This window comes from Rhynchophorus ferrugineus, unplaced genomic scaffold, assembly GCF_030347505.1.
Source record: "Rhynchophorus ferrugineus isolate W39M unplaced genomic scaffold, kcgeb_rfMv2 rfM3, whole genome shotgun sequence".
NCBI classification, from domain to species: Eukaryota; Metazoa; Arthropoda; class Insecta; order Coleoptera; family Curculionidae; genus Rhynchophorus; species Rhynchophorus ferrugineus.
In genome coordinates, this window is record NW_027472582.1 from 23,712,174 (window position 1) to 23,734,619 (window position 22,446).

Here is a 22,446-nt window from a genome sequence, read left to right on the forward strand (position 1 = left end):
TGCTTATGAAGAAAATTACTTCCAGCTCCATCAAACCCTTTCCTTGGAGTCAATACAGGTTTTGTGAATGTTCTATGGACGTCTATCAAAATTTTTTTCGCATATATTTTTCTCTTTATATTTTTCAATACCTGTAATCATTAGTTTAAAAAAATTTTATTTCTCCATTCGAATTCGTTCGAACTCTCATTTTTGGAAATTTTAGAAATTTAATGTTAAAATACATAAATAAATAAAAAATAAAAAAATGGAAATGACCAATTGAAATATACATTTTTAAGACGCAATAACTTTTAATAGAGTAAATAAATGCAGCTAGATTTATATATTGACTGTTCTACCTTTCAAACGCACTAGTGTACTTATTCATTGAACATGTGTTATAGGAAATATGCGACTTTAAAACTTTGTTTAAAAAAAATCAAAATTACTGCTTTCCCGACTTCCGATTCGATTTATTGTTTATTTATTGTTGATTATTGTGAAATAGTAAAGAGAACATAATAATCTAATGTACTTGGTTACAATTTTAATTATATTTGGTAATTAATCTACAAGGTTGCGATTTCACCATAAGTGAATCTTTGTATGTAAATTTACGATATTGAATTTTAAATTAATTTAAATTTGGAATTGTCATGGTCTAGTTTTATATACGCAGGTCACATTTTAGAGTTGTTTTTCAAAAATAGATATACTGTATGCCTCTGGCAGTAGTTAATGTTATGTGAAAGGTTAGTAAACTAGGCAGTGTTTAAAACTTGATCTTTAAAATGCATTTTATTCCAGAATGTTCGGACATTATACTATTGTGTTTTGATATAATTATATTACCAACATGTTAAAATTACCATATAAGTTTAACATTGACGATGTTTTAAAAGAAAACCGAACCTCAAAAGATAATATTGAATTTATCAAGGACTGGCTGTGTAAAACAAAGCATAATAGCATTCCAAATATACAGGATGAGTTAATTGTTATTTTTTTACTTTCCTGTGATAACGATTTAGAATTAACTAAACATACAATCGAAGTGCATTTTATATGTAAGAAACAATGCACTCAATTATTTAGCGAACGTGATATAACTCGTGATGATCTGAAAAAAGCTTTAAGAACTGTGTAAGTATAATACATGTTTGATATAATATGACATATATGACAGTTATTTCCATATCAACATCATTGAACGCCCACTACATATATCATATATATATACATACATATATATATATATATATATATATATATATATATATATATATATTTATTATTATTATTATTTTTATATTATTATTATTATTATTTTATCAGAATTCATATCTATTCAGACATTAGCAATAATTGTATTGCTTCTCAGTATATGACTTTTTATTTTGTTCGATATTTAAGACAGGGTTTATTGAAAAATCGCTTTAAAAATATTTTTAATTCCAGATAACAAACTTGATTAAAATATATCTTACAGATAATAATAGATGTATTATTTGTGTAAATATATATATATAAATTTTTAATCCATATAACAGGTCAATTGAAAAGTCTCCGGCCTACCATAGTAAAACACATTTTTATGGCAAAATTAGTTTTTTTTTATTCAACATAATTCCCTTCAAGGGTGATACACTGATTATAGCGACTCTCCAACTTTTCGATACAATTTTTGTAGTACGATTTGTCCTTTGCTTCAAAATAGGCCTCAGTCTCAACGATCACCTCTTCATTCGACGAAAATTTCTTCCCAGCGGGAATTCTTTTGAGATCTGAGAACAGGAAATAGTCTTTGGCGGCCAGGTCTGGAGAATATGGTAGATACGACAGTAGTTCGTAGCTTAATTCGACCAATTTGACACGGTATGTGACACGGTGAAATGTCTTGGTGAAGCGGCACTTTATTTTTCTTCAAATGGTCCAAAAATGCTATGGAATAGTCGCTGTTGACGGTCCTTCCTTTTTCAAGGTAGTCAATGAAAATTATTCCATGTGCGTCCTAAAATACAGGTGCCATAACCTTGCCAGCCGACTTTTACGTTTTCCCACGTTTTGGAGCGGGTTCATCGTGTGCAGTCCACTCGGATGACTGTCGATTGGACTTCGGAGTGAAATGATGGAGCCATGTTTCATCTATTGTCACATATCGACGCAGAAAGTCGGGTTTATTACGTTTGATCATCTTTAAACACTGCTCTGAATCATCAACTCGTCGTTGTTTTTGGTCAAAAGTGAGCTCGCGCGGCACCCACTTTGCACCAAATATTACCCAAATATTCGTGAATTATATGATGTACACGTTCAGTTGAAATCTTTATAGTGTCTGATATTTCATTCGGTTTCAATTTACGGTCATTCAAAATCATTTTGTAAATTTTTTAAATGTTTTCGTCGGCAACAACCTCTTTTGGGCGTTCACTGCGTTTACCGTCTTCGGTGCTCATTTTACTACGTCTAAACTTAGCATACCAATCCTTGATGGTTGATTTTCTTGGGGCAGTGTCCTCGGCATCAAGCCAAGTTTTTGCTTCAACTGTATTTTTTCCCTTCAAAAAGCACTATTTTATCAACACGCGAAATTCCTTTTTATCCATTTTTCACCAATAATAAAAGTTGCTTCACTCAAAAGGCTATAATTCACATATTAATGATCCGACAACTGTCAAATTTATACACGCATCTATTGAGGGTTAGAGCTAACTTAAAAACATACGGATTTAATTCTAGTAGAGCCACCTATGTGTCAGGCCGGGGATTTTTCAATTGGACCTGTTATTAAGAGCTTAATAAATAAGATAATTTAAGGTTTTCCAATAAAGATATAACGGCCATGTTTGTGCAGATGTCAAAAACGAATCGTATAACTTGGAACATTTTTGACTATATTTTGGTATTACTGATGCGGTTTTATCAAGATGTTAACCGTCTATTCTGTATGGATATATTTTGCCACAAACCGAGTTTAATAATATATATGTCTGTAACAGTATTCACTTTTCCGAATCATATAAAATAACTGGTAAAGTAAACATGGGGGATGATTGCAATATTTCTTCTCTAATATTGTTCCTTTTTATTGTATGAGCATATAAACACGTGGATTTATATTAACCCAGCCGTCAAAATTTGCAAGTGAAGGTGATCCGTTTGTTGTCAATATTTTGAACTACAGCATAGTACTAAATATTTTAGAGATTTTAAAATAATGTTCACTTTTCGCTTTTTTCTACAGATCCATACCTTGAACTTATAATTATATATATTGCCAATATAATTAGTTTAATTTAGTAATATTTTGTGGAAAATGACGCTTGATGAGCGTCAAGTCCATTAGAAAAACATTATCAAATAAAAAGTTAATTATCACAATTTAATTACATTTTTTATGGTTAATATTACTTATGTTTTTAATTATTCTCTTGCAGTTTCGATAATATGACTACTGAGAAATAAGAATTTTTATTTACGTTATTCTACGTAAAGATTACATTTAATCTATAACTATCATCTATAACTTTTTCTCAACTTTATAGCAACATGGTTATACTTCGCTACACTTCTTTGGAATTTCGAAACATCTTTTCGTAGACATCTTCAGTAACAGTTGCATTCGAATTTACTAGCTGGAAATACATTACACCTTGATGATCCCACCATATGTTGAGCAAGAATTGTCATGGCCATAAATATTTCGTTTTGGTGTCGATGTGGATGAACATAGAACTCTTCTTCGTTTAAGTGGTCAATCGATATATTGAAACGGTTCAAATAAAATTGTTCATTTTCCCCATCGTATATGAATATACGGAAACAATTGACCTGTTTGAATGACTCAGCCAAGCTTTATTATCTTCGAAATTTTTTGGTCCTCTAAATCATTGTTTTCCATTGTTATCAGAATCACCACTTTTAAATCAAACCAAAATCAACAAATGGCTTTGCTTGGTTCATCCAAGATTTGTTGACGTTAGCACTATCATTCGATGAAAAATATCAAATAAATATTCCACTATAACAAATGTTCTAAAGGTTTTAAGTTTTTTTTTACATTTATTATAACTAACACAAATATCATTTATATTTTTAGTCGTATTTCAAGCCTACAACGCCGAACGAATGAGAATTATGCTATTCATTTTTTTAAAATACACGACTGCAATTATTTAAATTTTGATCTCATTCCAATAATGAAATTGTCTTACATGTTACTTGACGTTACCCAGGAGGAAAACTTACCCAACGGACTGATAGTGGTGATAGATATGAAAGGAGTAAGCTAATATTATTAGTTTAGCTATTTATATATTTATACATTCTATCAAAAGTATGGGGAATTGGTCAACAAAATAAAAAATCGACTCGAAAAAGCATCGTTAAAATGTGGTGTAATATTCAGTTGAAGCCGTTGATTGCCGACTAGAACAAGGCAAATCCTTTACACAATCTCGACCGTATTTCAATGCATTGTACCGTTTAAATGTACGTATTTTTGATAAGCTTGGGACACCTTAACTTTTTTGCAATATTTTTAGTTACTTGAGGTTTTTTAATTACACAAAATTGCGTTAGTAATGACATCTTTGTTCGATTTTATTAAAAGTAGACATTAAAATGACAAGAGTCTAATTCTCGAGGATCATTGTATGCGCACATCATAGAGAGAAAAAACCTAATACCAACACACCATTTTGGGTTTATTATACAAACCCTCAACAATTGACCAGGTCCACAGAATAACAGATGTTATTGAAAAAGCCTACTAAAGTCAAAAAGTATGCTCAGCTATATTCTTAGATGTAGCACAAGCCTTCGATAAGGTTTGGCATGAAATGCTACCAAAACAACACACCGAACTATTAAAATCATACATTACAACCAGAATGTTTAGAGTCAAGCAAGAAGAAGCTTCTACAATAAAAGAAGCTAAAGCTATAGATAAGAACTTGTATAGGAATTTTCTCATGTGTCTTTTCAGATTAAAAGTGTTATACACGTTTTTTCGACAATATTCACAAATTTATAATATCCCCATATGTATCTGATTAGTAGTGTTATAGAAATTCATCTAAAATTTTCCTTTTGAACTTCTCAAGTTCAAATTTAACTAAACTTATTAGTACAATATTCACCTTCTATAATATAATTGAACGAATAAAATAACTTTTTATAAACATATTTAATTTTAAAAGGAAAAATTATTTGGAATATTGTGGAATTCAATCGGTATTATTTTTGAATATTATATAAATCTTTATCAGCTAATAAATCTAGTGTTTTCAAATTGTTATTGCTTAAATATTCTAGGATTTCATTCGATATAGCATCCATTGGAATTTTAGCATAGATAGATAGTTTGTCTGTAATCCTATTTTTATCTGATTTTAACAGAAATATAATAACCGTCACTTTCGCCTTACATGTGTTGTAATGTATTCTGTATTTAATTTATTTTTAAATGTAATATTGCTCTTTTAATATTATCTTTCGAGGCCTCAAAATCTTCAAGCGAGTGAAATATCAATTGTTCTTGTTCAATTTTAATTCTGTGAAATGACTCTATATGATTAACGAGGTGTAACTTTGACAAGGTATGTTGACATAAAGGATATTCCTAAAATATAATGAATTTGGTATAGAATTGAATCCAATTTGAAAAATAAAAATTGTATAGATAAGAACTTGTATAGGAATTTTCTCATATGTCTTTTCAGATTAAAAGTGTTATACACGTTTTTTCGACAATATTCACAAATCGATAATGTCCTCATATCTATCTGATTAGTAGTGTTATAAAAGCTTTTTGAACAATATTCACAAAGCTATGATTTATCCATAATAGTAATGAAAATATGAATAGTACAAGAATAAATAAACTATTTACAATGTTTTTTAACTTTATAAAGCAGAACATGATGGCCACTGTAGTTCGTTGGATTCTACCTCTTGGCTGCTTGTAATTGACAACGTCGCAAAATCAGGCGGAAACTATCGAAGTTTACCAAATGTCGGCTATGGTCCTCCAAAATTATCCAGTAAGTTATATAATAGATGGCGAGCAAAGCCTGAGTCACTATGCAGCCAATAACAGTTGTACCAACTTAACGACAAAAATATTGTTCAACAATTTTTTTATGTCAGCTTTTCAAATGACTGCTTCCTGGTACTTTTTGACAGAATGTTTTTTGCTGTAGTATGATTATTTATTATTTTATTATATATTTTTATAGATTGGACTAATGCATTTATCAAGAATGAAGTATGGCATTATGAAACACTATTTCCAATACTTGCAGGAAGGGCTTCCGTTACAGTTGAAGACTATTCACGTGCTGAATGCAAATTATTTTTTTGATAAAATTATGAACATCGTCCGAGTCTTTTTGAAAACACATCTTATTGATATGGTAAATAATATTTCATTTTTTTTCTATAGAATTGATGTAAATTGTGAAAATTGTAAAGAAAATCGTAAAATATTAGTTGTAACAGTTAATTGAAAGATCTGTTTTTTTTTGACAGTTTGGAAACCATTAGTTTCTGATTATAGTGGATTCACATTTAGATTTTATCAATTTAAAATAGTTATAAATAAATGTCATCTATCTTTTTTAATGAAGTCCGACTGCTTATAACCGAAATTTGCTGTTAAAGATGTCATGGTTGAAATAGATAATCGATATGTTGCTGTTAAAAAATATTATATTTTGAGTGTATTTGATGTCATTCTGTTAGATCATATGGAACTGATCGAAATAAGTCATATTTTGTAAGACGCAATATTTAGTAAAGGCTGTGGATGAAGAGTGATACTTTCCATTTAATTGTTTGTTAATGGTTTTTTTCATCAATTGATCGCATTTTTCTTTGTATTTAATCTGAATATGTAATATAAAAGTGATTTGTTGACATCTTCGAATCTAAGAAAATCATATAGTGCACTTTTTGACAAAAACAGTTATGTACATAGAAAAGTGTTCAATGTGATATAATATTACTTGATCAGCGATATCCATTGGTAAAAACGCGACGTATTATTGGAAACAACTGTTAGATAACTTAATCTAACTGTTAAATTCGATGGTTTCGTCATTTCTCCATGTAAAATAATAGCTTTTTATTAAATATTATTCAGTTATACACACGCTAACCATGGAACGATCAAAATTGTATTTGCGACATTTATTACATGTCTTGTCTGATGTCAACACAGCAACAAATCTTCTGTCGTAGCTGCGTCATATCTCAATTGTCTGTTTTGGTTTCAACGATTTGAAATATGATTCCTTAAATAAAAACAAATTATTATGTTTCAAAATTCGTGATTTTGATGTCAATGTCAAAGAACGGCCTGGAGGACCAAACATTTCGAAGACAATGGATTAAAAAGCTTTTTGGATCAAAACCAATCTCAAACTCAGAACAAATCAGAGAAAAAACCCAAAAACAAATTACTTAAAATAACAGTGCAAAAGAACACAGGATTTACACATTCAAATATATTTTTGTATATCAATAAAAAAGAGTAAAAATATATCGCTGAACTCGAATTCATAATATTTTGTTTCTTAGACAGGCATTCTATCAATTAAATGAAGACATCATTGAAACATTTCTGTTGAAACATTTTGTTAATACAATTAGAGAGCACGTTTTTACTTACTATAAGCGTGAAATATATAATAATATTGAATATAATGTCAATTTAACGATGACCTGTATGTATGCGATGGCAACATTGGTAAAAATTTCAAAACTTTCTAATTTCGATTTTGTACAAATGATATTTACATTTTTATTTATATACTTACTATTAAGAAAATATTCAGTTAAACCAAAAGGTAATGTATATCTAATAAAATTATTTTAGTTGATTATTGATGGTTGAATTGCGTTTTAATTAAACTAGTTTACATACAAATTATGTAACATTCATAAACCATATGGAATATATGACGGTAAGTATAAATAACGAAAAAACTAGATCGAAAGTACCATAATTATTTATGCATATTTATTAAAAAAGACTCATTTGGTCTCTCAACTAGAATATGCATAAATTAGGAATATATAAGCCATAAAATAAATATTACTTTATAAGGTATTATACTTAATTATACCTAAGCTTATACCTTAATTTCAAACATGTTTAGAATTTTGATTTGTTTAAAATATTTCGATAGTTTATTTAATATATTTAGTTATTTATTTATTTAGTTATTTATTTTTCAGATTAAAGTTCATCCTTCTGGTATGAGTAAGGAAAACTTATTTTCTTACGTTCCCAAACAATGTCTTCCTGAAGAATATGGTGGCGATTTGCCATCAGTTGAAGTGTTACATGAGAGAACTATAAAACAGTTTGTGGAAAAACAAAATTTTTGGGATATCGAAGAAAAAATGCTGCAAATAATGACAGATAAATAAATAAAGTGGTGATATTCAAACAGAGATTTATTTTAAAGAAGGGTCTATTTTAATTATGTCGCACACAAAGCATTTATTATTATATAGTTATTTGTATAAATACAAGGATAATCACTATATTTTGTGATTTATTCTTGTAATATTTCAAATATAACTATTATATTAAATAATTGATCACGACAAGCAAATCACATAATCAAAAATAACGTACGCCATCAAAATGCATGTTGAAATATTATCGCATCAAATTTAATTTTTGGTTTTCAAAGTTTGCCTGTCTATAAGAATTTTTCAGACATCTGGCAACATCGCTCAGTAGTACCAACCCAAATTGAATTGTATTGGCTGATTCGATTATATGTTCTGATGAATCAGACAACATTTTATTTCTTTTTAACTAGGACAAAATAAAAAGGAAATAATCTGCTCCGGGTTGAAAACAAATTTTACTTTATTTGATTTAACTTTATAAGTGACCTTGAAGAATTGTTCCGCGGCATCCAATAACTAGATAACACATTACATTTTCGAATCGTTTTATTGAATTGCTTGATTTGCGCAAATTCATTTCATTGGTTCACTTCAACATCTATTACCTATTTAAAAATCTCAAATCATTTGGATTAAGCGCGTATAAAGCTCTAATGATGCTGCGATTCTTACTTTCGAAGACAATAGCGAAGAAGTCACAAATTACAACGAACAAATGTTAATATAACTAATTGAACCCAAATCTGGGAAATAAAAATTAACGAAATGAAATCTGTACATGCGCAGTCATAGTCTATTCAAAGTATTTTTATACATATGTCATCAAGATGTTTAATGTATTGCTTGCCGCAATTTGTAAATTTGTTTCAGAATCACACAATATTTTCCTTCTCATTTTATTCTAGTTAAAAATAGTGAAAAGAGGTTATAACTCTAACCTATAAACTATTGTGGCTGTATAATTAACTGTAGTTTTTAGATGTATTATAATTAAATAAATCATATTTGATAACATTTTTGTTCAATTATTTTATTTAGATTAGAATTTTGTTATATATCAAAGGCAAACTGAACTAAAACTTGGAGTTGATGCGGCGAGATTGCGACGTTTTGATGTCACAAATTTAAATGACTTATGTACAAAATAACTTTGAACAAACTATATAATCAGACCGCACAAGGATCAGTAACAATAAATAAAACTATTCCGTAGAGCAACAAAGCTAAGTATCGTGGAATGAATCTTGCTGCAAAACTTCGCTGGAAGGAACATGTAAGAAAGAAAAGGAAAGAACTGAAAGATGTGTTGGTTAATTGGAAGAAAATCACAATTATCATCTATGACGTGCACTGTCTGTTTTATTCTAAGGACTATATATAATATATGTTCAATATATGTTAGCAGTACTACTATAGCAAGAACAGCAGGACCGCCATTTCGTTTCGGTCACTACCGACTGATTATGTTAAATCTATAATGAAGGAAAGCGTTCAATTATAAATTACATGGATTTAAATACAATATATGAAAAATTGTCTGCTTTTTTCAAAGGTATTTTTTTAGCTAAGCAGGAAAAATATTAGGAATTTAGCAAAAAATTTGGTATTTGGATCTGTAGATGCATTCATTCAGCGCCAATGTTTTACAAATATTCTTAGATCAACAATTATGATTTCTTCTTCTGTGATTTTTCTGACTTTTTTTTATTTCTGTTTGACTTGGTAACATTGATTTCCTTTACCATTCTTATTTCTGTAAAATTAAAGTGTTTTATCGGTTTAATAAAATAAATATATTTTATCATAATTAGATATTAATTTACGTTGATAATTAGTGATTAAATATTATTTAGTTGATATTACCTTCCATATTGCATTGAATAAAGAAATGTTTTGTGTAACATTGTAGTTGATTCTTTCCGAATATTGTTATTATTATTATTAAAAACATTTGATGTTATTTTAATTATTCATAGTTTGAAATAAGAAATTTCTATTGTGCAACAGTATCCATCTGAACTGAGAACGATTATATCGGTTTATTACTTTCACTTTCTGATGAACGTTGAGTAACGACTTCATATTCTTCGCCGGACCGTCTTTCGTGCTTTCCTTTTCGTTAATATTTTGTTTGTTCAATTTTGTACTTTCGGTTTATTAACCATGGTCATGCTACTGTAGTATTTAATATTTGTCATGCGATATTCTTGTTCAAATCTTCCAATTTAGGTTAGGTGAACATCTAAAAGAAAGTTAGAAGAAATCTGACGTGTACTATTTGTCTTAGATCTTATTTTTTAAAAAGTGTAACAAATAACAGCTGTTTCTAGATATATTTTTGGTTATTATGCGAAATTTGATACATGGGTGAATTTAGACCGGTTTAATAACAGAGAACAGGCCATCATAGCTTTGTGTATCCATTTCTTTCACTATACGTTACGATAAGTACGTGAAATGTGAAAGTACCTTGAAAAAAATTCGGTTAATTTTTAATGGTATATTATATTATACCATATGTTAAGTTTTTATGCCAGTTTTAATATTCCTGTATAAAAATACATCCTAACTCGGTTTTATTAGTTATCCCTGAATATGAATTTTAATTAAATCAATTAAATGACAGCTGTAATACATTATATCCGAACACGATTATTCTTGATCTATACCAATTATATCTATGTAAAAACTATAAAATATTTGTAACAAAAAATTGAACCGATTTCGAAAAATAAATAAGACACACTAAAAATTAAAAAATAATCAAACAGCACCGACTTCAAACTGATTAGTAGGTAGTAGTTAAAATAATATTGTAAATAAATAAGTAGATTTAGGTAGGTATTAAGCTAAATTGTGCCGGCTTGGTGGCGCAGTGGTAAAGGCGATAGGACGGTCCTCTTACTGTTATGATAGCCGCGGATTCGAATCCTGCTGGAGCATGGTAGTAAATTTATGTTTGTGATTGCTTAATATTTGTGATTGTTCTAAGCAAAGGTGTAAAATACGACAAGGAAAATGATTCCAGTCACGCCAGTAACCAGGCTGGGTAAGACCGGATGTCTTCTGGGATGATTTCTAAAGTTGGTCTCTCGCCAGTAGGTAGGCTTAAAGCTGAGGACCGTGGTTCGGAGCCCACGTTAAACTGTATGTCCAGTTAAAAAAAGCTAAATTGTATGTATATAGTAGAATATAAAATACTTGTAGTAGATAGGTTAAATACGTTTTTTATTTAGCTTTATTTAGTTATTACAACGATTATTATGTACATATTTTATTTTAAAACGTTTTTGTTTGTTAAAAATCCGTTTGATTAAGTCGGTTCAATTTTTTGTTAAAAATATTTTATTTTTCTCCTTTTAGTATTAGATATTTATTCAATAAATTACGCAATTATTTTATTAAGTATTATAATGGATAGGCCAAGTAATAGTACAGTCCGTATGAGGAAAAATAAGAATAAACAATGCAAATAAGGAGTGTTTCAACCCTCTACGGAGTGTAGATGATTTGACAAATCTTCCAATCAAACTAGGGCGAAAAAAGTTGCTGCCCTGTTGGGAATCGAATCTAATATCTCCGGGTGTGAGCAGAACGTTCTAACCATTACACCATAGAAAGAGTTGCCTACAGAGTTTCTACAACGTCTCATATGAGAAGGCTAGTGCTTAAAAAGCAAATTGGCTTTTACCCTGAATTACTTCCGTACTTTCGCCACACCAGTTCAGTAATAAAATTATAAACCAATATCTGATTATTTTAGATAAAAAATATGTAAAAACATTATAACAAGTCATTTGAAAAATCCCGGGCCTGACACATAGATGCTGCTATTAGAATTAAATCCATATATTTTTTAGTTAGATCTAACCCTCAAAAGATGCGTGTATAAATTTGACAGCTGTCGGATCATTAGTTTGTGAATTATAGCATTTTGAGTGAAGCAACTTTTGTTATTGTGAATAAAAGGTTAAAAAGGAAATTCGCGTGTTGATAAAATATTGCTTTTTGAAGAAAAAAAAAAAACAGTTGAAGCAAAAAATTGCTTTGATGCCGAGTTTCCGGACATTACCACAGGAAAATCAATCATCAAGGATTGGTATGCTAAGTTTAGACGTGGTAAAATGAGCACCGAAGACGGTGAACGCAGTGAACCCCCAAAAGAGGTTGTTACGGACGAAAACATTTAAAAAATCCACAAAATAATTTTGAATGACTGTAAATTGAAATTGAATGAAATAGCAGACACTCTAAAGATATCAACTGAACGTGTGAAGATCTCAAAAGAATGCTCGCTGGGAAGAAATTTTAGTCGAATGAAGAGGTGATCGCCGAAACTGAGGCCTATTTTGAAGCAAAGGACAAATCGTACTACAAAAATGGTAGAAAGAATTTAGAGGGTCGCTATAATCAGTGTATCACCCTTGAAATAAATTATGTTGAAGCCATAATTGACGGAAAAATAGTTTCTGCACGCAAAGAAAGTTTTTACCTCTTTTTTTGACAAAAAGTGACGCAATCAAGAAATAAATACAATAGTAATTGAATGGAACCATTTGATTGAGTTAAAACTTTTTGATAATTCAACAAATATTTTCGGTGTATCGGTAATATGTTTTGCCGGAAGATTTAAACAAACTATATCAAATTTGGCACAATAGACTGTAATGTTATGTAAATATATAGTATACTACGTGAAGTCTACCAAGCTGTTATTAATTTTTTCCGGAATTATTGACAGTATTATTACATTGCAGCTATTCTCCTACAGTAATATTAATCAGCTAATTTCTTGAGAAATTTGAGGGACTTGTCTACAAAGTTCAAGATATATTACCAGAAGAATAAAAAAATTCAAACCCGTACATTTCATTTAAGTTGACTAGAGCTAAATAAAAAGAAGTTTACGTAACAATGAAATATATATCATAAGGGAGGGTACTGGAATAAAATTCAATGAAACTAAATGAGTGCACATAGAATTTTTCTGATTGAAATAAAAATTTCTCTCATACTAACTACTATGAAATAATACTCTATACAGTAGCGATACTAAAGACCTTTAAGTGAATATTGATGCAAAACTTGATGAAATGTGTACATCAAACAGAACTCGAATTGAAATATAAAAAAAAAAATATTGGTAAGATAAGGTAATTAAGAATAACAATGATAAAACATTCATAATTATAAGACCTATCGTAGTTTCCGATTGATTGATATGATGTTTTTTAAAGTTTTTCACAATTAGTTAACTTTGTTATTTAATTTGAAGTAATCTGATGCCAAAAACACTTCTAGGAACTTATGGTGATATTGCTAAACCATATACCAACTGTCGGTGTTGGTTTTAATGATTTAAATCAGATGTTCAAAAAGTTCGAATACAATGAATTTCAAGATTTATTGGACAAAAATCTAGCTCAGCTACTGCTAGAGAGCTTAGCAGTTCATGAGCTAACTGTTACTAGATGGTTACATGCTATAAAAAGACTCAAAAGAGATAAAATTGCTATTACACGAATTGATAGAATATGTCGTTTGGAACCATTTCAACATCGCTGCTTCATTAGTTCAAAAAGAAATAGTTTTCTTGTGAGTGGCGATGAAATGTGGATCTACTAAGATAATCTTCAAAACAAAAAGTCATAAGTTAGTCCAGGAGATAAATCGACCCTGAAGCTGACTTCATGACTAACAGACGTTAAGTCATCCTATTGAATGACAAAGCTCGTTTACACGTTGAAAGAGTTGCGAAGGATACACATTGCAACTCGAAGTTCTGTTTCAGTTCTGACACAGTATGATTTTCGAAATTCCGAAGAAATGCGAAAACGACTTAATTAATAGATCGCTCCCAAATCAACATCATTCTTTTAAAATGGTACCGACATGCCAGAAAGGGGGAAAAAAATCTGTAAAAAATTGTGGAAAATATTTTGGTTGATATATATGACAACAATTTTTCTATATAAATATCCTTTTAAAGTGAAAGAATGACCAGAATATATGCACTGAATATTAAATATTTAAAACTTGCATTAAAATATGGCATAAAGATGCATTATTTTTACATATCAGTAACCAATAGTAACTATAATAAGCTACTGGTAGTTTGATTTTCCGTTTTTTGTTTTTGTGTGAAAATATTTATAACTAATAGTTTCTATTAATAGAAACGTATATCTAGTTAATATTTATAAAACACTCCACTATGTTTAATATAACACTGTTATTTAATAATTCTTTATCTTTTATTATCTTATGAGATCTATATAAATATAATAGATGTTTCAAAAATAAAGTTATTGTATGTAATTTTTTGAACTTTATGTTAGGAAGAACTATAATATGTGTATATGTAAAGAAAATTAATAATTTAAGTGGTTCCTCGGTGTAGTTCTAAATTCTGAATTTCTTCTATTTAATCCAATCATCCAATAAGCCTATATTTGGGATGTATTGTTTTAGGCTGTCATTTGAAAATATTCTCAGTATTGGAACTGAAATTCCAAATTACATCATTCAATGCAATATTATGGTTCACTGCGCCGCAGGCTATTCGAGTAGGAAGTCTGCTTATAGGTTAAATATTATTTTTGCAATTTCGTCTATTACTCAATTATATTTTATCATGTTAGTAATATGGTTTAAAGACACAGAAGTTTAAAGACACATTTAGAGCTATTATGGGGTATTTTAAGACTCAAACCTGTCTCTCTTGAAATCATTTTTTGAACATCGTCAAGTAGTAGAGCTCAAATAATTTTCATTCAATCGATTTGAACATTTAATAATATGTTCTTAATTTAAGTATCTTGGGTAATATATATTTGACATGTAACATGGAAAAGCTAAACATAGAGAGAACAGTATAGTGTACTGTAGGGCAATATATTGTGATTACACTAAGTACTTCACTGAAGTACAAACGATTATAATGATTAGCATGCAAACGTGTTTAAAACAATTTCCGTTTTTGCTAACATACTAGGTGTATCGGATAGTCATTACCGTATATTTCGGAAAAATCTACCTAATTTTCAAGATAATGGAAAAATGTACTTATTCAAAGTATTGACCATTTGATTCTACATATCTCACCCATCTTTCAGGTAATTTATGGATGCCAACCCAACCCAAAAAACTGATAGTCCATCGAGCAAAATCATTCATCGAGCCATTTTCCAACTTCTTCGAAACTGGCGCATTATTGTTCTGCAAGTGCGTGTCATATTAATACAAAAAGTTAACAATTAGAAGGGGCAAGTTCTATAGAGTACGGGGGGTGCGATAATATGTCCCATTTCGTTTTTTGATCAGTTTTGTTTTATAAGATGGCGCGTTATCGTGCTGTAAAATCACTTTATCGTGTCTTCGGACACATTTTGGACGTTTTTTGATCAATGCATGGTTCAAATTGATCATTTGTTGTCGGTAGTAATCACGATTAACTGTTTTATCAGCTTTCAACGGTTTGCAATGCACCACGCTATTCTATGGACCAAACCGATTTGGCATTAGAGTTCAGTCATCAGTCGCCTTCTCCAGATGATAACCGTGAATTTTTGCGCTTAGGGTTGTCAAAATAAATCAATTTTTCATCGTCCATCACCATTGGATGCAGTAATGATTTACGATTATACCTTTGAATCAGCATTTTCATAAACGATTTTTTGATTTTCCTTTTGCCTGTCATTCAATTGATGTGGCATCCACCTTCTCATCTTTTGGATTTTTTTCCATTGCTCGTAATCGATTGCTAATCGTTTCTTGGGTCACATTTAACGCTTCTGTCAATTGTTTTTAGTTAGGTTTTGGTATTGACTTGATCAGATTGTTAGGGTGTTCTAAGGCGTCTCGTAAGAACCATACACTGAGCATGCTTGTCAAACTTTTTACAAACGCGATGCCTGATTCGGGGTGAGTGTTCGCGTTCCTCATAAACCACGGGGCATTGAGTAATGCGCGGTTTGTATTGGAACACTTGGATTAGTTCAAGTTGTCTTTCAGAGACGTACCTGTACCACACATGTGCTCAGTAAAGGCAGACTGGACCGACTAGCATCTTATACAGAGAGCTTACTGGGAGTTCGAGAGTTTGCTTTTTCTGCAGAGGAGTGGGCCTTTGCAAATAGCGTGCTGGATTTGGACTGACCATTTGAACCTACGGTCGAATTGGAGACCGAGGTATGATACCTTCTGGAACAGAATAGCCTGAGTTTTGCTCGGGTTAATCTGCAGCCGCCAGAATTACAGTGTTACTTTCTCTAAATATAACATTTATAGCTCTGAAGTTTGACGTCACTCAGCTAGCGTCCACTTAGCGACATCTCTTAGAGAAACTGGTAATGACTTTCCGGTACACCTGGTATTTGAAATAACCCCGTTATTAAATAATTATAAGTACACTGAACTTTCATAAAAACCACAAGAGTCATGTAAATTATAATTAATAATGTTTGACCGAACATATTGAATTATTTTTTTACCTTTACATTTTGGTGGACCAACAGAACAATTTTAATAATTTTACATTACTATATTTAAGGCCTAAATAACATTAGGTCTTTTTCTGTTCACTGATTACTTTTGAACCGCCTTATTCAATATTTTATTTTGTTGTAAAACTGTATACAGTAATTAATGACATGCTATTTTCTGCTTATTGCCTTTTAAAGAGGCATTAACTAGGTAAGTACAATATTTTAATTAATTTATTTTAATTTAAATTAACTTATTAATGCTTTGTTTGATTAAGACAAAATGCTGCAATAAAAGATCACCATTCTGAACCATTAATGTGTTCCAAATCTTTATAACGTTATTTCAATTTAAAACTATTTAAAACTATTTGGTTCTTTTTAATGTGTTTTTGGACTAACCAGTTTTATCACCCTCTCTGAGCTATCATCTAAAGTTACATGTTCCGACTCATCAGATCGTATTCTGTCTCTATTAACCTAGGATAAAATGAGAAGGAAAAATCCGCCCTAAGTTTAAAAAGAATTTTTATAAACTGCAATTGTCACTATATTCGACGTCATTTATAAGGTGCAGGTTAAGGTTGTTATAAGGTTGTTTTATTGGGCAGGCTATAGATGCTGCTTGGTCTATATGTATTATATCGCCCAACTAGTACGTTCTACACTACTACACAAACACTACAACTAATGCATAGCCTAATACAGAGTATAATATGGAAATTTGGTTAGAAACAGTGCATATTCGATAATCATTAATGTTAAACTGGCGGACGAAGATACAGGCAAAACTGAAAAATAATTTAATTAGAACTATAAGCTGTCTAGATGGGACAACAACCACGTACATCTCTTTGGTCGTCTACGACTAATCTATCGCGCAACTAATAACAGCCTGACTACGGACTGTGTATTCAAGGAAATACGGTCATTTGCAAGTGCTTGTGCTAAGATTAAATGGTGTAACAAATGATATGTTTAAAAATAGAATCGTTCACCATTCAACAAATAGTCAGTTCTTTCCTTAAAATAAAATAGTATTTTGAAGTAAATTAAAAGTTTTGAAATTAAAAATTTGTGTCTTAAACTCCTTTCAGATTTCATACCTTATTAGACATTCATGTCCACTGTTAATAATGCTGATAATTATCCGGAAATTTAGCTGTCATAATTCCCTCTAGTTTGGCTACATCACTGATATAGAGTAGATATAGCATATATTCTAGGATGTTACCTGTTACCTGTTAAATATATACGAATTAGTAGAGGGCATTGTAGTTTTCGTCGAGACTGTTCAAAATTGGTATAAAAGACCAGCTTACATCGTTGGTATTAATAAAAGGACACGAAAATCAAACAGCGAACTTAATAGAAAGTCTTTATGAAGTATAACAGATGTAGAATGCTTTCTTGGAATGGAAATAGAGGAGATAGAAGAGGGATTAAAGATTCATCAATATATATTAATATATTTATCAACATTATAGCAACACTGATGGAAGATATTTGGATATGGCAATGGAAATCTGGAAAAAGAATACTTGAAAACCCAAAAAATACTAAAAGACCATGGACTAATGTAAGGCGATAGGTGTAGGACTGGAAGGAGTCAACTATTGCCTTACATTAGTCCATGGTCTTGAAGGAGATGTCAACTGGGGTGGTGACCAACTGGCAAAAGTTTTAGTGGATTCATACCATTTCAAGCAACCGAGTGGGATGGAGTAAATTCATTGGAATGCACATATATAGGTTTGGCAGCCCCAGAACGAACTATATAATATCTAATATACAGAAAATACGATCAACAACCAGTAGAGGGCCTTGTAGTTTGTACCGAGACTGTTCAAAATTGGTATAAAAGACCAGAGATGATTCTGAGGCTCTGTATAAAATGCTGGTCCGTCTAATTTGCCTTTATGGAGCACAGGTGTGGTACAGATACATCTCAATGCCCCATGGTTTATAAGGCATCCCGTTTGTGAAAAGGTTCACGAACATGCTCAGTGTGAGTGAGTACTCAGTGAGTCTCCCTTAGCGTCTTATAAGATGAAAATTGGTTGATCAATTCCCTACTCATTCACCGATCTCAGTAGTTAAGGGTCTCCGTCGCCCACAAAACCCAATTATCCCGAACTCGAAGTGACATCAGCAAAATACGATTAGTTGGTCATCTTGGATGTAGAAAAAAAGTTTCTCTCTTGCTCCAAAGCTATAAGTGATTCGTAACATTACCTTAGGGCACTTTCGCATGGTTTATGTGAAAGATGAATACTTTTATTTCAACTCCGTATAATTAATATCATATTGAGCTACAGCAAAATGTAGGCAAAGCAGCAGAAAGGTTTTACTAAATAGATATCTTTAATCTACCTTAATTTTATGAATTCGATCAAAAGTAACTGGTATTAATTATTATTCAAATCGATTTAAGTAGAACAATTTCTTTTGCGATCGAGTAAACCACCACAAAATAAATCGAAAGATACTTATGTTGTACTTCCCAAGCGCGTTTTCAATTAAAAACAAGACTTTTGTGATAAAAGGAACAGAAATGTCTAACCTGGAAAAGCCCGACGCAAACATAAATAATATAGGTCTTTGTTTAATCTCGTATATGCAATAGTGAACATGTAGCCCTAACATTCTCCTTGTGTAACACCTGTACATCGGCCTCGGTCCGGCTGGTCTGTAGAAAACACCATTCCACTGTCCCCACCAATTGTTTAAGCTTCGAAGCTACGTATTCTTGCGAATTTCCAATCGTGCGTTTTATTTCTGCTGAAGCGTCAGTTTCGCCCGCGTTATTCGAACCGGCGGTCTAATTGTTACGGACTCGATACCAAAATCGCACTTTTTTAATAAACCAATAAGATAATTTATAAAAACGGCGAAGTAAACGGTCGGTTTTTTCCTAAAATTCCTCCATCGAAACTACTTAGAAAATGTGCGCTTTAAGTTTGAAACATAGCCACCCCTTCATTGATGGATTGGCTAGTTATCCCGAAGGAAGAAAGAAGGACTTACAGAAAATTAAAAGTTGGTAAGTCTGTGAAAATATATGTGTTATATATTATATATAATTAATTTTTTTTTCTTAATTATTATAATTGTAAAAGTATAAACTTACAAATTATCAAACTAACTTTTGTGGTTATGTTGATATAATTCTGTACATAAAATTCCATGTCCCATATATAATCTTTGTTATATCTATTACAAATATATGTTGTTGCAAATATAATATATGTTATATCTAATCTGTGGCCCATATATACAATGTATAAGTTTGTATAATAATAAGTTGGTCGGTTTTAATTAAGATCTTTTGTGTTATTATAGTATACTATTTTAAACAAGGCGTCATATCAAAAATTGTTATTAAAATTATTTTTATTCAAGCACTGAACAAGTGAGGAATAACGGTAAAGGAAAACAAAGTGTTAAGCATAAAACATGGTAAATTTAGTCATTTGCTTCTACGGGTCATATTTGTATTTCAAATGTATCGGTATTTCGCAAATACTTTCTCCTTAAAAAAAATGTAATAGTAATATTTAGAAACCTCCTTTAATCAGGTAAAATTAATTTAATTACCATAATAATTTCTTGTTTTAAACTTTCTAAGATAGATCATCTCAAAGATAAAATAATTTTTATACAGTATTGCATAAAAAATGACATTGTGCTACAAGAGTCGGTTTTGAATTTTAACTTAACATTTCTGTAATTTTTAAGACTAAATACGTCACTTTTCTATGTGTCCGGCATATATACTACCATTTAACACTTATCTTATATTTAAAATTGTTTCCAGAATGTTTTATAACATATATAATTATTGTACAATTATATATCTCTTTTGTTTTGTTTGATTAAAATGATATTGATATTTGTGTAATTGTGTAAAATTTTTCTGTTATTATGTTTGTAAATATATTATACCTGTGAGGGTAAGAAAGAAGAATACATCAATCAACAGTATAGTCGTGTAGCAAAGTGATATAAGGTTTTCCATCGAGGACGGTTCGATATTGGCAGCAGAACATTATTATCAAAATGAGTTTGTTGAGTGGATTCCAATACTGAAAAAAAAATCATATTCCATGACGAGGCTTATTTTTATCGAGTGGCTAAGTGACCAAGGAAGCTAAGAGGCTGAGTGAAAATGCGTCATTGTCATCGTCTACATCATCGACATAGGCTATTATTTGGCATGTAGCGCATGAATTCGAAGGTGCATTTCCCATCAAAATTGGGCTAGAATTTTTTTGTTGTAATTTCGATAGTCCACAATCAGTCGATTTTTTTAAAGTGCCCATGTGTTTTGGTCAGAGTCATTGAAAATTGGATTGCACATAAGCTTTGATTTGTGTAAGGATCAAAACACACTTTTACTTTATTCGAACATTTTTCCTTCAAGAATAAGAAATGGTGACTTGTTGGGTCCAGTGATGCATTAAGAGTACTACCAATCTGTTCGTATTCTAATCTAAGTGAAAGCTTGTAATATATTATTGCTACCACTTGGAAAGGAATACCGCCTGTGTGTGTTGGCAGATGGATAACCAGTGGAGTATTTTAAATAAATTTCGTTAATATTTTACGTACAGCTTGTTTCATTCCATTTAAAGATTATTATAAAGCCAATTTGGACCTATGGGGGCAAATATGGGGTTGCACTAAAAATTCAAATCAACTAGTCATACAACGCTATCAAAACAAGGTTCTTCGATTGATTACCAATTCCTATCACTACGTAACCAACGAAGAACTGCACGATGACCTGGAAATCAAATGGATTTGCGAAGTTATCCAAGATTTCGCCTTGAAACACGAAAGAAGGTTACTAAATCATACTATCGTGGTAGCAATACAACTGCTGGACAGCGCGCAGGATGTCAGGAGATTGAAGCGAACCAAGCCATACGCAACTTATATAAAGTGTATACCTTTATTGTAAACTATAGCTTAAATATTATAATTTTATTATTGAGGAATACATATTGATGTATTTTCTCGCACTCATCTTGTTTGTGAATTAATCCAATAACAAATGAAAAGTAGTAATAAATTAATGTATAATTAAGATTGTACTAAGGGTATCTAATAAAGATGTTATAAAAAAAATGAATACTGATAAAATTATTTTCGTTTTCATTTATGAGTTAAATTTGTATTAGAAAACAATTGCTACTAAGTATCTTATTTGTAATAAATATGTAATATACACTTTTGGGTACTTCATGTAATAAAGCAAAATAATTTAATTACAATGTCAATTACAAAGAAATGTTTTCAAGGCCCAAATTAAAAACAATAATTTATTGAGGTATTAATACTAAAAAAAAATGTTTGTATTATTTCACACCTGTAATTGCATTATGTTATTCATTTAAAAGTTCGCAAAAGTGTAAATGAATTCAGAAATGGTTTTGCTCTCTCTGGTGTTAATAATCGATATTTTTGTAATAATAATTTATATTTATTATGTATTTAATACATATAATTTTTAAAATACTACATGTGAGTCACTTTAATGTATAAAAACCGA

At 30.6% G+C, this 22,446-nt stretch overlaps 2 protein-coding genes across 2 annotated transcripts in view; both read left to right on the forward strand.

Moving 5' to 3' along the window:
* The first annotated feature begins 685 nt into the window (after positions 1–685).
* On the forward strand, positions 686–8,438 carry LOC143192853 (alpha-tocopherol transfer protein-like). Its single transcript, XM_076398589.1, has 5 exons — positions 686–734; positions 790–1,125; positions 4,082–4,265; positions 6,222–6,398; positions 8,224–8,438. The coding sequence occupies exons 2-5, from the start codon at positions 839–841 to the stop codon at positions 8,416–8,418; spliced, it is 843 nt and encodes a 280-aa protein (XP_076254704.1). The 5' UTR covers positions 686–734; positions 790–838; the 3' UTR covers positions 8,419–8,438.
* Positions 8,439–19,658: 11,220 nt separating this feature from the next.
* LOC143192857 (alpha-tocopherol transfer protein) overlaps positions 19,659–22,446 on the forward strand; it is a 44,362-nt gene continuing 41,574 nt past the window's right edge. Inside the window, exon 1 of the mRNA XM_076398593.1 lies at positions 19,659–19,935. Within this exon, the coding sequence (XP_076254708.1) occupies positions 19,838–19,935 (98 nt within the window). The 5' untranslated portion in view covers positions 19,659–19,837. The remainder of the gene's footprint in view (positions 19,936–22,446) is intronic.

Coding starts and splice junctions, on each gene's coding strand:
- LOC143192853 (XM_076398589.1), top strand. CDS start 839: ATGTTAAAATTACCATATAAGTTTAACATTGACGATGTTTTAAAAGAA. Junction 1,126..4,081: donor AAAAAAGCTTTAAGAACTGT/GTAAGTATAATA, acceptor TTATATTTTTAG/TCGTATTTCAAGCCTACAAC. Junction 6,399..8,223: donor AAACACATCTTATTGATATG/GTAAATAATATT, acceptor TTTATTTTTCAG/ATTAAAGTTCATCCTTCTGG.